Source organism: Thunnus thynnus, chromosome 21 (assembly GCF_963924715.1).
Source record: "Thunnus thynnus chromosome 21, fThuThy2.1, whole genome shotgun sequence".
NCBI classification, from domain to species: domain Eukaryota; kingdom Metazoa; phylum Chordata; class Actinopteri; order Scombriformes; family Scombridae; genus Thunnus; species Thunnus thynnus.
Window position 1 is genome coordinate 21,452,837 of NC_089537.1, and position 17,491 is coordinate 21,470,327.

The 17,491-nt window shown below is 44.0% G+C and overlaps 1 protein-coding gene across 9 annotated transcripts in view; it reads left to right on the top strand.

Annotated features, from left to right (window-relative positions):
• Positions 1 to 16,008, top strand: part of nrp1a (neuropilin 1a) — a 189,754-nt gene extending 173,746 nt beyond the window's left edge. For 8 of the 9 annotated variants that reach the window (XM_067578802.1, XM_067578801.1, XM_067578805.1 and 5 more), the window contains 10 exons: positions 1,418 to 1,562; positions 5,127 to 5,458; positions 6,857 to 7,001; positions 8,860 to 8,970; positions 9,676 to 9,726; positions 11,646 to 11,789; positions 11,909 to 12,186; positions 12,330 to 12,426; positions 12,546 to 12,599; positions 12,729 to 16,008. In XM_067578802.1, the coding sequence (XP_067434903.1) occupies positions 1,418 to 1,562; positions 5,127 to 5,458; positions 6,857 to 7,001; positions 8,860 to 8,970; positions 9,676 to 9,726; positions 11,646 to 11,789; positions 11,909 to 12,186; positions 12,330 to 12,426; positions 12,546 to 12,599; positions 12,729 to 13,015 (1,644 nt within the window). In that variant the 3' untranslated portion in view covers positions 13,016 to 16,008. The remainder of the gene's footprint in view (positions 1 to 1,417; positions 1,563 to 5,126; positions 5,459 to 6,856; positions 7,002 to 8,859; positions 8,971 to 9,675; positions 9,727 to 11,645; positions 11,790 to 11,908; positions 12,187 to 12,329; positions 12,427 to 12,545; positions 12,600 to 12,728) is intronic. The other variant, XM_067578807.1, reaches the window with a different exon arrangement.
• Positions 16,009 to 17,491: the final 1,483 nt, after the last annotated feature.

Here is a 17,491-nt window from a genome sequence, read left to right on the forward strand (position 1 = left end):
AGAAGCGAGGGATGGCATGCTTGACCGGAGCGTGACAGGCTGTAACTATCGATTGCTGATCAGCCTGTCAACAGACCAGGTTTTGTCCATCTGGAGGCAAACACACCTTCCACTGTGGGTGTCCAGAGGCTGAGGGAGCCATTTGTGTGTCTGACAGTCCTCACATTGTGTGACATGTAAATACCACAAGGCATTTTTGAGTGTGAGGCCAAAAGTGGAACAAAAAAATTTCTCAACAGCAACACAGCATCCAAACAAGCGTGTTTGTGCTGCTGTGTACACATGCCCCCGGGCCTGATTCTTTATAGTCTCTCCAAAGTACATAGTCCCTTCTGTAAAGTGGAGGCTTAAAGGTGCCGTGGCAAGCTCGGCCTGTGTTTTTCCGGACTCTAAAGTGCTTTTGTGCGGAGGGGCACCATTTGCTACATGCTGAGCCTGCAATTTAGCGTCTTAACGCAGCTCTGGAAAAAGCCACTTTACAGTTAGCTTGCAGAGGGGAGACTCGGCGTGACATTTAAGAGAGTGGATGAATTTGTTGCTGAGTCCCTTAGTGGCGTGGTTGACAAGTATTGCTCAGGGACTGGATTACAGTGGGGTAGGCAGGCAGTATGGACTAATGGCTCAGCCCTGGTGGTGTTGTAGTTCAGCCTAGATAAGCCGAACTGCTATCTTTCTATCTATCTAGCTTTCCAATCCTGCTCCTCTCAGCTGGATTCCTCTCGGCCCCATAGCCACTCAGTCAGACAGGTCAGGAGGCCTTATGGTCACCGGTGTGATTCAATTACCCAGAATGAACCGTGATGGACTGTTGGGAGTTGTTTTGCTGGGTGGCCGGCCTCCACGTATGGTGCTAGTAAACTGTCAACCGACCCCAGGGGAGAACAGTGACATCTCTGACCTTTAAACAAGACACTGCAGTAAAACATCCACCAGATCTGGAACCAGAGGACAGAAAAAGGGCATCTTGAGCCAATCTGGTCCTGTCCTTGTTACAGATACTGCCTCAAGTTTCACAGGCCATGGCCTGTTTGGACTGCTACATGTGGTGCAAGAGGAAGTGCAGGAGCAACTTTAAGAGTCAGTCTAAAGCAAAGTCTAACGCGACTTTGTTTTATGTATAAAAGTTACACAGCATAGCACCACACTGTAAAGTTGGTCCTTTTAAATGTGTCTTTTTGATTTCAAGGTTTTATGTGTCATTACTTTCACTCACAATAAAATCAATCTCTCAGCTCCGGCGGCTTTATTGTTTATTTTCAGATATGACAAAACTTTCAGCTCCTTTAAAACAAATGCAAATCCTTCCCCTGCTTTGGCTCTCCTTTCTGAATGTAATGCAGCCAAGGTTTCAGAAAAATATCCACCCTGCATCTCAACTTTCTGTCAATAATTTACTTTTCTCCTGCCTCGCTCACAGGTTTTCCAAGGCAACACCAACCCAACAGACGTTGCCAAGACAATGCTGCCCAAACCCACACTGACACGCTTCATCCGAATCCGTCCCGTTACCTGGGAAACAGGCATCGCATTGCGCTTCGAGGTGTATGGATGTAAGATATCAGGTTGGTATTACTGAGATCCACGTTGAGCCGCATGCATACATACAGACACGTCAGCTCTGTCTTTGCTTAAACCTGCAACTGAAAACACACAACACATTATACAATTTATATTCTAATCAAATACTGAACAGTTTCAAACTCATTCATGAGATGATGTCATAATTTAGGATTTCTGCATGTTCCAGTGTTGGTTTAGGTCTTCCCATCCTGGCCTCTGTTGCACAAACACCTCACCTCTGCCAGGTGTGAGAAGAAGCTATCTATCTGTGAGAGTCCTCCTCTACGGCTAAAGAAAGCTGCTGCATAATAGAGGAGTGGCGCATGAAGGAGGATTACCTATTTATGTTACCCCATGTTTAGATGTACCTCATTCAATATAAATGGAGCCAACAGCTGGCAGGCAGAAGGAGCTGGAGCTGGATGGGCGCTATATGGTCCCATCCCTCCTGCTGGTCTGGTCTCAGCCTCCTCTTTAGCCACAGCCTGTCGTTTGCTTACAGAGCTTTGATTCTGGCAAAGCTCTTCTCATCTTTGCCTTTTCGTCGATGTTATTTTAATGAGACTGGTGTGTGTGCGCGCGCGTGTGTGTGTATATGTGTGGCTTGCTTTCATATGGTTTTCGCACATCTGCCTGCATCTCTATGGGTTTATGAGCATATGTATTGAATGTTAATTAGTGCTTGCCTTTGTGTGTACTTCACTTGGATAAGTAGTATATCTTACAAGGACAGAATAAAACAGAGTGGATTTGTTTTGTCACTGTTGTTAGTTCAGGATTAAGGCTTGGATTAAAGTTAGGGTTCGGATTAGTAGTAGTCGGCCAAATGTCCTCATTGAAGAAGTGTGTTAGTGTGCTGTGTGTATGCTGTTATGCATTTATGCATCACATACAGTACGTGTGGCTGTCCATGTAATAGCAGAGGGCACTGTGGGTACAGCAGGGTTACAGCTGGGGCGTGTGTTCCTGGCACGCGACCAGACCGCTGCACAGAGCGTAAACACATCACAAGATCGAAGTCACCACAGGGCCTCCGTGATGACGTCAGCACCCCTGGGTGCTCTGAAGACACTGCCAGTTCCACTGGATGCTAGCAGCACAGCCAGAAAGAGAGAAACTGTGAGGCTCTTGAGGGCTGCATAAACTCGGTGACTCAGTCCATTCTATCTTGAGTTATGAATCCCTGATAGCAGAAATTTCAGAATTTCTATAGGAAGGATTATGGAGAGCCCCTGAGTGCATACTCATTTTTCCGAAAAGTGCTGCCGTGATAGCAGCCAAAACATGCTATATAAAACTATTCAAAGGTGCCTGCTGTCCACTTTAGATGTCATTCAGGCATCAGAGGAGAGGAGGAGTTGGACCCCAGAATGCTGCAAGATGTTACTCCTAAATCATTATGGTCGCGTGCCCCTTCTGATACACATAGCTACTCATTAATAAGAAGATCCACTGCCCTGTTGTTTGTAAATAGGCCATGGTGTATAAATATCTGTGATGAACCACTGATGCTCCACCCAAACCCTAAATGTGGGCCACACACCCATGTATCACCAACTACACACTCGGAGTCCAAAAACGCGTACACCCGTGTTTGTTCCTCTGGGTGTGTCATTGCGTGCTTGCCATCTTGGAAGCTTCTGTGATTGCAGCTGAAGTCGATTAACAGCTCCAGATGACCTGGGGAGTTCACCAAGTGTCTAAACTCAGATCAGTCACACACACACACACACACACACACACACACACAGACTCTCAATCACACTCTCATACCTTTCTCTCATATCCTCCCACTTCAAAGGCGGTCAGTGTACAGTGCTTTAGCTTTGCTCTGGCAGAGGTTGGCTCCTGTGATCACTCTCAAACAAATCTTGGCCAAAGACGAAAGAAAGAAAGAGAAAAACTCTAAAAACAAATCGAGAGGCTTCCGCACCGCCAGCGTTTGTTCCTTGAGCTCCGGTTTTGGACTTTCCTAGTCCCGGAGTTCAGGACCAGGATTCGTCTCACGGGTTTGCATAGGAGGCGCTTTAGATAACCGGAGAGAGAAAGACACGTCTGAATGAAGCCTTGTTCTCAAAGTCTTCGCTCACTTTTCCCAGAAGCAGCTATGCCATTTAGTCCTGCAGCGGTACAGTGCACACTTTGTCTCATACAGACACAGAAGATGTAATAATGCCTGGATTTATCCCTCCGTGGGAGCCAGATAGTAAATATGTTATTGCTTACCGCAGGTCCCTGACTCAGTGTCTTGGTATTAAAGTGCTGGAGGAAGATTGGGAAGGGACAGATAGGGAGATTATTTACCCCTAATACAAGGTGCTAAGTATCAGCTTTATGAGCTTCAGTGTATTCTGCTTGGTCTCACAATTGTGAAGGGTTGTGTGAAGATAGGAAAAACATTATGGCAAACATTCCACAAATGACTATATATTAAACTCCTTGAGGGAATTTTATATTTATTGATGATATACATCTTGAACTAAAGTTAAAATGTTCTCTGAAACATGGAACTACTGTAAGTAAAACCTTTACAAACTACTACTACTAAGATAAAGTACATAAATATGGACATTTAATGTATGTGTTGATAAATTAGACTCATCTTTTCTGTCATTGTGGTCATTTTTAAAAAGTATGTCCTGGCGTTAAACAATCCTGAGATTATAATAATCCTTCCAATTCATGTACAGTCAATAGCATTTCACTAGATAGGATACCAACAACAACTTAGCATGGACAAGACTGGATATTATTGGATACTCCCCATCTTTGTCGTAGTATGAAGGCGACAACGTGTTAAAAATTTCAGGTTTAAACAAATGCAAATGCCTCCAAGCTGTAGCAACAAGTTGTTATATTGCTTTTGATATTGAGGGATGTTATAAAGACAAAAGGGTGAGAAAAATAAAAACAGATGGATTGGAGATAGATCCAAAGATGGTAAAATCGGAGAGTTAGGATAGGATAAGATCAGAGAAGAAGAATAAAAAGGAGAAGAAGAAAGTTTAAAAAATGTGGACAGGAAACGACGAGGTGTTAAAAGACACAGTCCCACAGATGTTGACAGCTGTGGAGCAGAAGGTAGATGAGTGCAGCACTAGATAAAACACAAAGAGAATGTGTTTTTTGTGTGTGAGTATATGTGAGCCTATGGAGGGAGGAGGAGGGATAAGGGAGATGAAAAGAAAAAGCGCTTCCAGAATGCAGGAGGTGGAAGCACCAACCGAGAGGAGGGTTTTAATTGGCTGCCTGGAGACAAGCGCTTCAGGCAGAGGAATTAGTATGCATGAGATCTGTGGACAGAAAGAGAAAGAGAATAGAGGGAGAGATCACAGTAACATCACAAAGAGTTTGAGGAATTGTCCTCTTCACTTTGACTTTCACTATCCCCATTGCCCCTATATGAACCTCAAACTCACCAAGCTAGACTTGTGGCACGGTAAATGATGTTGAACATCAAGCTTTTAGATATAGATCAATCCTTTGGTTTCCTATGTATCTCTGCAGGTTTCCATTAGTTTGTATCAAAAAGCTAAGCACCTTTTCCTTTCCCTTTTGTTTTTCAGAGTACCCATGCTCGGGCATGCTGGGCATGGTATCAGGCTTGATCACTGACAACCAGATCACTGCGTCCTCCCACACCGACCGGAGCTGGGTACCGGAGAATGCTCGCCTGCTGACCAGCCGGACAGGGTGGACCCTGCTGCCTCAGCCACAGCCCTTTGTCAATGAATGGCTGCAGGTGGATTTGGGTGAGGAGAAGCTGGTGAAAGGGTTGATCATCCAGGGAGGGAAGCACCGTGAGAACAAGGTCTTTATGAAGAAGTTCCGCCTCGGCTACAGCAACAACGGCTCCGACTGGCGGATGGTTTTGGACACCAGCGGGAACAAGCCAAAGGTGAGAGGTTTTCTTTGCAAGTCTTGTTGACTATATACGACAATACCCTTGAGCAATGCTTTAAGATGTCTAAAACCACTGGGATATCTGGATTCTGCCAACAATTCAGAAGCATAACCCAACTAACCAAAGAACCATTGATAATTCTTTATGCGTTGGCAAAGTTCCTTCTTGTTTGAATTGATGGTTTGATTTCTAACACAAACCAAAAGATAGGTTTTACCTTCAGCATTGTGGAAAATTATTGGAATACATGCTTCTAAAAATGTTTCTCGGATACATCAGAGCATCAGTTCAAGATTATGACGCATTTAGTCAATTTTCACCAGAGCCTGGCAGTTGTGAGTCACTCAGCAATCCTTGCGAGTCAATTTCAGCAGTGCTTTGAATCACATTAGGATAAGCATCTCAAGTCTTTTAGAGTCTTTTCCCAGTTCCCTCTCCCTGCTCTGCATTCTGCACAACACGCACAGTTCGACCCTTTCAATGGAATAGTGAAACCTCTCCTGAGAGGAAGGAGGGGTGAAGGGAGTGAGGATGGGGGGAAAAGAAAGGAGGAAAGAGGAGGAGGAAAGAGGAAAGAACATGCAACATAGAGAAGTGACCTAAGATTTATCTGCCAGTGTCACTGCACGCACACAGAAGACACACGCCAACACTTTGCTCAATGCATGCACACGCTTACACACAAAGAATATATATGAGCACATACACAACCACACACACCTCCAGGAGGAGCTGCAGCAGCCCGTCCCCAATTACAAGCGTCCCTGACAGGGCATAAATCTGATCCAGATGGGCTGATGGTTGATTTATGAAGGGAGTGAGGAGGATCCATATCCCCCCTGTCCTAGTTAGCTGCCTCTCTCCCCTCGCCTAAGAGGTTCCCAACATCTAAGGCGCACCATGCTTCTTCACGTGATCACACCCATTAATCCACTTCCATCAATCCTCTATCTCCTCCTTTGCTTGCTTCTCTCACACCCCACATCCTCCTTTTTCCCTCCTTTATTCTTTCACCGGTGGAGGATCTGAGTTGAAGGAGCTGAAAGTTGCCTTTGACAGAGGTGTGTGTCATGCTGTCTTTGCCACTGGCCCCCTTCGTCACCCATCTAAGCTGTTCTTTAGATGTCAGCAAGATGAGAGAGTTCTGGTCATCTTCTGTTGTTTCCCATCATCTTTCCGTCTTCCCAGAATCTACCCGCCACCCCTCCTCTGGTTTTCAGAAGGCAGGAATAAGTCTGCCTCGGGTTGTCTGCGTTCGCAGAGCTGAATCAGTCAAACAGCCAGCAGTGATATTATCAGCAATATTGTGCTTTATGTCTTTTTTCACTCACTCACTCCGTCTTCTCTGTCTATGTCCCTCTTCCTTCCACATTCTCTCCTTTTCCCTACCAGATATTTGAAGGGAACAGCAACTACGACACTCCGGAGCTGAGGACGGTGGAGCCCCTGCTGACCCGTTTCATCAGAATTTACCCTGAGAGGGCCACCCCTGCCGGGATGGGCCTGCGACTTGAGCTCCTGGGTTGCGAGATTGAAGGTAAACTGGAACCCCAGTTATTACTTCTATTGAAATACATTGCATCCATTCCATTCCATCTAAATGATCACTTCTTGGTTTCGGTACAAAAATTGCAAAGAAGGCAAGTAGCAATGGCAATCCTCCCCATGATGATAACCTTTCTACCTATAGTGATGATTTCTCTATCAGCACTAATGACATTTCTACCAAAGTTACTATCCAGAGTGAAACCTTTTTTTTTCCCATGCTGATGACATTTCCATCTGTGGGAAGGTTTTAAACCTTGGTGATGACATTTTCCCTCTTCTTCTGCACATATATGAATTCACATCTAACATGTCTTGACGCACACACTAGTACAGGTGAGCCATCTATCATCCTAGCTAATGACGTGGCTGTAAGTGGCTTGCGCCTCATGCCTTTGCCACAGTCCTGGTTATTTAAAGATGTGCGTGAGGCTCCCTGTGTTGAGCCCACAGCTGTCCAGCTCTTGCTCTTTATCCCTACAAGGGACAGTTGTCTTGTCTCCCTGTTACATCAAAGCTGCCCCCATAGCTAGCCACTTCTAGAGAGGATCAAATGAAAACCCACCTGGCCCAGTAGGATTATTGCAGCATGGCCCCCATCGCACTCCTCTCAACCCCTGCATGTCTCTCGTCTTTCAAAGGGCTGCACACACTTTGCTATCTTTAAAATTACACTTTTTTCTAGCTCTTTATCTGTCTCTCTCAAAGCTGATGTAGCGCAGAAAAAGCTCAGCGATGTAAGAGTGTGTAGCGGGCTAGCCCTAAGTGGATTTACATATTGGATTTCAGGGAGGCCCATTCCGTTGTAAGCCTCATGGACTCCCACCGGGAGCTTTAGTCAGATGATAATGCTTGTTTTCAGTGTTAATGCCAAACACACACATATTCACACAGACACATACACACAGAGAGAAACCGCAATCACCCTGCCAAACATGTGGTTACAGGCATGTATACACAGTCACACACACACACACAGGTGCTTGTACTAGTGTGTACCAGTAGGTGTGTGTGTGTGTGTGTAGCAAGCCATAGAAGGAGGGCTAAATCCTCATTTCTGTGAGAGGCTCCCCTGACGCAGTGCTGACCCCATCCCTGACCTTCCCCACCCTGAATCTGACAGGGGCTGATCTGCCTCATATTTCATCTTCAGGGAGAGAGCGCAAGCATTGCCTCACACACATGCACACACACTCACAATCTCACACACTCACACAGATACTGTACACATACATTTTTCAGGCCGTTTGCCTCTATCTATCTATGCCTCTCTCACTCTCCTCTTCCTTTTTCCTCCCTCTGCACTGGGGAAGCCCGTTCACTCACTCAGTGTAAACACACAAACGTGCACACACTGCGGGATGGCTAGCTGTGCGGCAGCGGAGCGTGGAGTGGATCTTGGGCCTTGCCCACATCCAAGTGTAGCCGGGCCATAATGATAGGCTGTTATGGCAGCCAGAGGCCCTGCCTATAGCCAATCCCAAGCCCTGTTTCGGCAACTTTGAGCTTCAGCCGCCCAAGCCCTAAAAGCACCATGCTTTAGATTCAACTCTATTTATACACCAACACCTCCACAGCTTGATAAAAAGAGGGGTGCTAATAGCTTAAGGAAAGTAGTCATTTTAAAACCTAGACCACTTTCCCTTTTAAGCTGAGTTTGTCATTTGAAGTGCAGATGGTCCATGTTTTCTTACATTTTCTGAACAATAAAGAAAAGACATTTAACAGAAACTCTGACATGTGAACTAAATAATGTAGTAACGCCCAGCACCTGCACCAGTGAATTCTTATTGTTTAAACTGAAATCTAACCTATATGTTATCTGTTGTCTGTCTTCTTCTTCGCTGCAGCTCCCACATTCCCTCCTACCACAATAGTCCCGAGAACTACTCCATCTGATGATTGTGATGACGACCAGGCGAGCTGCCACAGCGGCACAGGTGATGACTACGATGTGACAGGTGCTAACATCGCCCTCATGAGACTGCAACCAAACCCCTTTCTGCCCCTCCTCTCCCCCTCATCCCCCTTCTTCTGCTATGGCTCCCCTCAATTCAGTGCCACAGCCACTTTCCCAGCTTTCAGCACTCTCTGCCACAGTTCGATTTGACACCGCAGCTAATCTCCCATCCACCGTGCACTCTCCCAAACACGAACGCATGCGCTCACACGTCAATTAGCTGCACCTGTTGCTCCCTCCTCAGTCTTACTTCCACCTCTGCAAACTCACAGGAGAGAATTATTGCACTTGCACATCCATACACACGCGCTTTTAAATCTGCCTACAGCCAGCTCTGCCTCCTCCCCTATCCTGCCGTCTCTCACCTTGCTTGTCCTCATCCAGCCCTTTTTCCACTAACTCCTCTTGACCTCATTGCCCACTAACCCATTAACTCTCTGTGCCTGCACTGCTACCTGCACTCCCCATTAACCAGCAGTCTCCAATGATGAGCATGGCACCGTCTCAGTCACATGTTCTATACTGTTACATAAGTGCCACATGGTAGATATATCAACAGAGGAGGGTGAGAAAAAGACGAGGCATGTGTTGGCGAGCTAGATTTAGCTAGCATGGATACATTCAGTGCATGTGTGCAGCATTTTGAAAGGAAGTTTAAATCTTTGCCAGGCTAGGCTAACTGTGCTAATGCCTTGTGTTGTGGCAGGTGGTACCACGATGCCAGACACCACTACCGCTGAAGTGGATACCATCCCAGGTGAGCAGGAAATTGAAATATTTGACTTTCCCATCAAAGATCACACGTCTTACTAAGATCAGAACATGATGTCTTTTATGATTGCTACATGCCGGACTGTTGAAATGCAGAGTAAATATTTAACTGCTCAAGGTTTGTTTTGAATATATTTCCATAGATTTATCAAGAAGCTAATGATTGCCAGCTTGAGGCAGCCTCTCTCCTCTGATGTGTGTCTGTTATTAAAGCTGATGATATGGCCCTGAGAGGCTCCTGCTGACAGGGTGAGAGAGGTTGTGTGATGCAGGGCTAGCTGATGATTAGCACTGGTGCTCTGCTGCTGCCTTCTCAGCATAATCACTAATCACTGAGCCGACACAGACATGCACTTAACGCACACACACAACAAAAACAACACAAAACAGGAAGGCAGGATGCAAATGACCACAGGAAATTGGGTGTGCATTGGGGCCACATGCACGGACACACACACACATAGCGCTGTCTCCTATAGCAGGTTGATGAGGCAGCAGCCAGCTGAGAGGCTGTGCCCCAGTCTGACCTTGGCTAATGGGCCATACTGTAGGCTCCACCCAGCCCCCTTCACTCTATCAGCTGGCTCTGCGGTCTGTCTGCCGGGGCACTAGCTATGATAATAGATGAGAGTCAAGGTACAGGGGTGTGTATGCACATTTGTGTGTGTATAAACATAACTAAGTGTCTGTGGGTAAACACTTATCTGTCTGACTTTTCATTTCAAGACTCTCAAAGCATGCATGCTAATCAGCTCCGAGTATGTGTGTGGGTGTATATGTGCTGTGCACCCTAATCTCAGAGGATGTAGTTTCTGTTGGCATTCTACAAGTAAAAGTCTCTTTTTCTTTTTATCAAATGGCCAAGTGACTCATGTGGCTGCTCATCTTAGATCCAGAGCTTGTTGGTAGCTGAAGTCAAAGCCTCCCATGAATGGAACAAAAAAGAAAAAAAAAAAGCCAAAGCCATTTTAATTGGGAATGGGATTTCTCAACAAAAAAAGTGGCTTGGCGTCTGAAATGCGGCTCCACAAGGAAATTCCATCCTTCGCGTTTAATTGGTAAATAGAGTTGTTGCCTGCAGAAGCTAGTTAAAACCTTCCCATTATTAAAGGGAATATTGGCTCGGACTGTATATTTTGTCATTTGGAGATCCGCCTCATTGTATCTCTAAAGGCATCTCATGCTGGAGTTTAAGGCCATGGCTAACATCCCAAACGTCTCACTCCCTGGTGTTCCTTGGAAGTCTTTCTTTATCCAATTTGAAGAGCACTAAAACCTGCTCTCCCACACATTTTCTGGCCCCTACAGAGCCTTCTTCACCGCGGCGTGTGTCCGTGGGGGACTGCATTGTTGGAATGGGGCCCCAGCACTGTAACCATAGCTGTCTTCAAACCTCCAGTCCCAGCTCTCATTAAAAATCCTGAGCTCTCTATGGGTTGCTATGAATGTTGCTTTCTCAACTGGACACCATGACCAAATCTTCCTCTTCCTCTGTCCCCGTCTTTGTGCTGTGCCCATTCTTAGTTCCCCTCTACACCTTTCTTTATATGTTACATTCATTAAAAGAGATCATTAACTGTAGCCAAGATGAGGTTTATACTGGCAGTTCACTTTCTTCTATCCCAGTACGTTTCTGCCTCTTGAGTGAGCTGTTTTTATCCCCCAGCTGTGGAACTCTAAGCTTACATCCCACAGTTCTTTGCTGCCCTCTAGTGCTTGTAGCTAATCAGGATGAGTAGATGAAGCCCCAAAGTGTAGCCTGCAGTCATATCATGACAGGCCCTCAGGTCATTGTCCGGGGAAAAGCCCAGAGCTATTTGCAATTTCTCCTTTTGTAATAAGGAGGATGATGAAATGTGATTTCCTCTGACAACTGATTGACATCTTTCTTCATCACATTTGCAGCATTTCTGTGGTTTGCCTGTGACTTCGGCTGGGCCACTGACCCGTCCTTCTGCAGCTGGACATCAGAGGACACTGGCTCAAGGTGGCAGATCCAGTCCAGCGGTACCCCCACCCTCAACACTGGACCCAACATGGACCACACAGGTGAGAGACCTGTAGGATACTGCTCAATTGGGCCATACAAGTAATGTGCGACCTCCTGCTGCAGTAAACGCTGTGCTGAGTTGTTGTCTGTCAGTGATTGAAGTTCTTTTATCCACCAGGTGGATCAGGGAACTTCATCTACACTTTGGCAACGGGTCCCCAGGAGACGGAGGTGGCTCGACTGGTCAGCCCCATGGTCAACTCCCCTGACTCGGATTTATGTGTGTCCTTTTGGTACCACATGTTTGGGGCGCACATTGGCACGCTGCATATCAAACAGCGCAAACAGACAGTTGATGGACTGGCTGACATCTTGCTGTGGACAGTCAGTGGTCACCAAGGGAACCGCTGGAGGGAAGGTCGTGTCCCTGTGCCACGCACGAACAAACCCTATCAGGTAAATTAGAATTGTTTTGGACTTGCCTTTCATTCTGTAACTTGTTTGAGCTTTTACCACTACAGTATACCTTTGCTGTTTATTTTTCCACTGCGGCATTTAAGAAAAGGGTAGATGAAAAGTTACTCTGTGCTTTTTTTAAGGTGGTGATTGAAGGGCTGGTGGAGGGAAAGAGCTGGGGAGACATTGCTGTGGATGACATTAAGGTTCTCAATGGCCTCAGCATGACGGACTGTAAAGGTGAGGTTTTTAGTGTTCATAGTTACAATGCCTCCATTCACTCCTCTATGACTGCACAGTTTGGACTGCAGTTTATTTTCTTCCACCATTGGATTTAATTAGAATTTCTGTTTGAACAGATCCAGACGTACCCACTGAGCCAATGTTACCAGAGGATCACTTCAATGAAATCAGTAAGTCATTTCACATGGAGGGTTTATTTAGCAGTATCCCTTTTAAGGAACCATTTTCGCTTCTCCGGTCCTTTATGGTTCATATCTCACATCTCACTCTCCTCTTCTGCTTTTGTCTCTACCCCCCAGTTGAGGAGATCACTGAATACCCAGACTTTGTGGAGACCAACCAGATCAGCGGAGCAGGCAACATGCTTAAGACGCTCGACCCAATCCTTATCACTATCATCGCCATGTCCGCCCTGGGGGTCTTCCTGGGCGCCATCTGCGGCGTGGTCCTGTACTGTGCCTGCTCACACGGAGGCATGTCGGACAGGAACCTATCAGCGCTGGAGAACTATAACTTTGAACTGGTGGACGGTGTCAAGCTAAAGAAAGACAAACTAAATGTACAGAGCTCATACTCAGAGGCGTGAGGTGGGACTGAGTGCATTCATGTGACTGTATGATGTGCAGAGCTCGCAGAGCGTGCACAAGACTGGCTGTAGGCATATCCTCTCATATATCCGTGAGTAGACGGACTCAAAGGACTGCCAACGCCCTCAACTCGCTTGATGAGGGACAGGTTCAGGAAACAATGGGAGGTTTGGACTGATCCACGCTTTTCTCAGGAGCTGCAGTAAAAAGAACCTACCAGTAGGGGACACTGTGTACAAAACAAATACAGAAAAAATATGTACAGATGATTTAGATGATATTTTAATTTTCTATTTTGATTTTCATTAATTTTTACAATCGGATGCTGGTGTTGAGACCAATTTATTAATAATGTTAAAGTATTTATCATTTTCTGGGAAAGAAATGTTTTTTTTATCATCAGTTCATGAAGGCTATTGTTTATTTTCAAGTTTTGAAAGAGACGTATCAAAATCCTAAATGAACCATATCCGGCAAAACTGTAGATTTGCCTCATGGCGTGGCATACAGGGTGTGCCCATAACCCATCTCCCTGATACATGTACCCTTTCCCTTTTGACCCCTATCACTCTAAAGTGAGGGTCCCATTCATGGCAATGTATGGTTCTGACAGTGCCTTTAGTACATCTTGGTTGGCCTCCTCTGTTGATCTGGGTGTTTTTTACTGTACTTGGCTTAAGTTATGATGACAGAAAACAGGGGCACATTATCTTATAAATACCTGCAAAACAGGATCCAATCTATCACAGCGCTTTGTTTTGTTTTCGTTGTTTTCTGTCCAAAATCCACACACTGTAAATAAGTTTTAATATATTTTATTGCCCTTTTTAAAGAAAGTAAAAAGGAAAAAAGCTGCAGTATCCCTTTTTTCATGGGTTGTGTGTGTGTAAATACAATCTTCTGACTGTTTTGTGCAAGGTGCAGTGTTACGGTTTTTTAATTTTACATTATGTTGCTCAGACGAGCAAACTTTTGTGTGATGCTGATGTTACAGCGATTTCAATGTGCATTCAAGCCATCTGTCATCGAAACACCCACTTCATGAAAACCACCGAAGGATGAATTAAGAGGTAACAAAAAAAAAAACAGCCAACATGATGAACTCTTGGCTTTTTCTCAGCCGATCTCTCATTTCTGCATCTGCATCTCTGCCGTGAGTTTAACTGGTCACCACAATTTTTTCACATAGCTTCAAACATAGTCATTTTGATGGCAGAGCAGGTAGTAAAATATGTAAAACATCTGCCAACGAACCAAAAAAATCCAACAATCGTCATTGCTTTGCTTAGACTAACTCATCACCTCCAAAAATCACTGTGGATTGTTCACTGAAGAAATGCTATCTGGACAATGCAGCTTGAATGCACTTTGTTACTGATTCCCTCCTGATAGAAGTCTATTAAATGAGGGGTTAACACACTAACTGAAGAATGGTGCTATCATTACTTTAGCCAGACACATGTGTCTCATGATAAACCCAGTTTGTAGTGTTCACATGCTGTATTGTAGCATAAGAATGGCCTGTTGGGCCGCAAAGAGTTTTACGTGTTTCACGTTTAGCAGCCATAACATTGTGATGTCAGAGCTGATGTCATTAGGACAGAACACTGGTACAGCGGAGGATCGAGGGGCGTCACCTGAATCAGGTCACCTGGCCTCCCTCCGTGGCTTTACCAAAGGATGGTTGCCCCCTCGTTGCTTGCTGGGGGATCTCACCAACACACAACTACTATAAGACCACAGTTCACCAAATGGTCATCACTCACAAAAAGAACTGACTACTTGCTTTGCCCTGTCAGAGCCCTGGGAGAGAAAATCAACAGGGGAAATGACAGGACTCCTGTAGAGAGGAGCAGTGTCTGTTTTTCTATGTCTTTTTAAGCTTAAAAGAAGTGCAAACGTCACCTTGATGTGAACTCTTCAAAATCTCTATTGACTCTTGTTTTTGCAGATGGATGGTTGGGACAATGCCACCGCTAAACACAACAAGGGGAAGTGAACTCTGTATGAGATTGACAGTATCAGGACACAAGGTCCAATGGGACCCGGAACTCAGTGGTTTTCGTACCACAATCAAACAATCAAAAACTTGATCCTGAGATGGGTGACGTCTTTTACATCTGTGTGCTTTGTATGTCGTGCCGTGGTGAACACATGCTCAGCTTGTTCATTTCAGATTTGACGTCCCACTCTCCTCAACCTCTACACCGTACCATCTGCGCTTTCAGCTATAGAGGACCGTAGCTCCAGCAACGTCTGCTAAACTAGAGAAAAAGGATACTGTAGCGTGGACTCAAAAGAAACAATGTTGCACTGATAAATATATTTAAGAGGTTTATGTGTTTATAGCGTTCATTTGCAAAAAAAAAACTGAAGAAAGTCAAAAACACAAAAAACACATGTTCATTTCTTTCATCATTTTTATATATATAGTTTCAGATTATGTGATATAATTCTGAAATGTAAAAAATATTGAGATGTTTTCATTATTGAAAAAGGCATAATAGATTTTCCAACAGTAATGTCCCTCCCCCTTCATTTACATGGCATATTAACGCTCCGTTTTGTACTGTCATTCAAATTTTGTGCAGATTTTGTTTTTGTTTTTTTTTACAAAAACAAGAAAATAAGACTTTTATTTTCAATACTGCTTCTGTAATTTGCTGTTGTAGGAAAAAAAAATGAATAAACAGCAAGGCCTTAAAAAGAAAAGGGAATATTTGTATTGTGATCCAGAACACTCATCACACATCATCAAACTGTGAGCTCCAGCATTTCTCTGCATCACCGCCTTGCTATAAAGGGTTAACTTCGTATCCTCACAAGGAGCTCTTTTAAATAACATCTGTTCTTTCCATCAACGTAATGTGGAAGCACTATTACAGCAAGATGGTGATGTAAACAAGAACGCTCTGTGTAGTCTTTGTCTCTCAGCCATCACTTTCCAAAGATACAAATAAAAGGCGTCTTCATATGAAGGATTGATCATTTATTCAAGGTTTGGTTATTCATCGATCGCAGTGCAATAAAGTTGCTTTGGTAAGTTTAACAGTGGAGTAAAAGCAACTGATGAAGTTGAAGCTGAGCCACTCAGTAATAAATGGTGAATATTTATGCCCAGATTTCCAAGCAGATGGAAACAACTCCAGTGAAGTCTCTGATGTGAGGACTCTCCACCTATTGGAGTAGTAAACAGTGGTGAAAATAATGGCATAGAGCGAAGGGCGGGTGCTGACCACTAATGAGAAGCTGATGTGAGCTGCACTCATTCGCTCAGCTGGTTTTCGTGTTGGTCTATCATTAGGGGAAATTAGGTACAGTCTTCATTTTCACTGTTTTTTTTTTCTTCTCTAAGGAGGTAAAACCACATCCCAAAGTGTTGGTGTGTTAGTTTGGCAGGATATTGACATTAAATCTAAATATAGGACAATATGAATGGAAATCAGTTTATTTATAGTTTAAATTATATTCCAATTTAAAATGTGAGGAAAAAAGCATTCATTTAAATGTTGATTAATGTGTTTGAACAATAACACATCTTAGATAAATAGCAGCAATGCTTAGTCCTCATTATCATAAACAAGCAAATTAGACTCATAACATCATTTGGCTTCATATCCTTCACACACAATTAACTAAAAGAGATTTGTAACACAGCATTCCCACTGGAACATTTTTTATCTCTCCTAAAACGACTCAAACCAATGATTTTGCATAACACTACCAAGCATTCATTAATCAGTCAAGCAACAAAGCATCATCGATCATTCATGTGTGTACAATACTTCTTGTAGAATCGCTACTTATAGGACAGGTTCACAATTTTTCAAGTCTGTCTTAAAATAACAGTCAGATGTCCATATGAACAGTGAAAAAGGTTTTCCTTGTTATAATCATTCCTCCTGTTCATACTGGCTATTAAAAGAGCCCCTTCAAATGTCACATAGCAAGATAAGTGATGGAGGCCAAAATCCACAGTGTCCACACAGTCATTTTGAGGAAAATGCATTTAAAAGTGTATCTGAAGCTTATATGAGGCTTCAGCAGTCGGACAGTGTTTGCCTGTTGAGCTGTGGTGGAAGTATAGTAACAAAAAGAGGGACTTTGGCACTAAAAAGACTGTAACGTTGAATGATATCTACTTGATTTAATTCACATTAACTTCAGATAAACTTTCAAATACATTTTTGCACAGTAGGAGGACTGTGGATTTTGTGCCCCATCACTTACATTGTAAGTGCATTATGAAAGGATCATCTAATAGTCAGTATGAACAGGAGGAATGATTACAGCAAGAAAAACATGTTTCACTGTTCATTTGGGCTCCTGACTGTTGTTTTAAGACAGACTTGAAAAAATTGTGAACCTATCCTTTAAAGTTAACCATCGTTACAGTCAAACCATTTAAAAAGATGAAATAGAACAGTTTTTAATCACTCCTGTCAGTAGTGTAAGATCAGATATTTATATGAAAT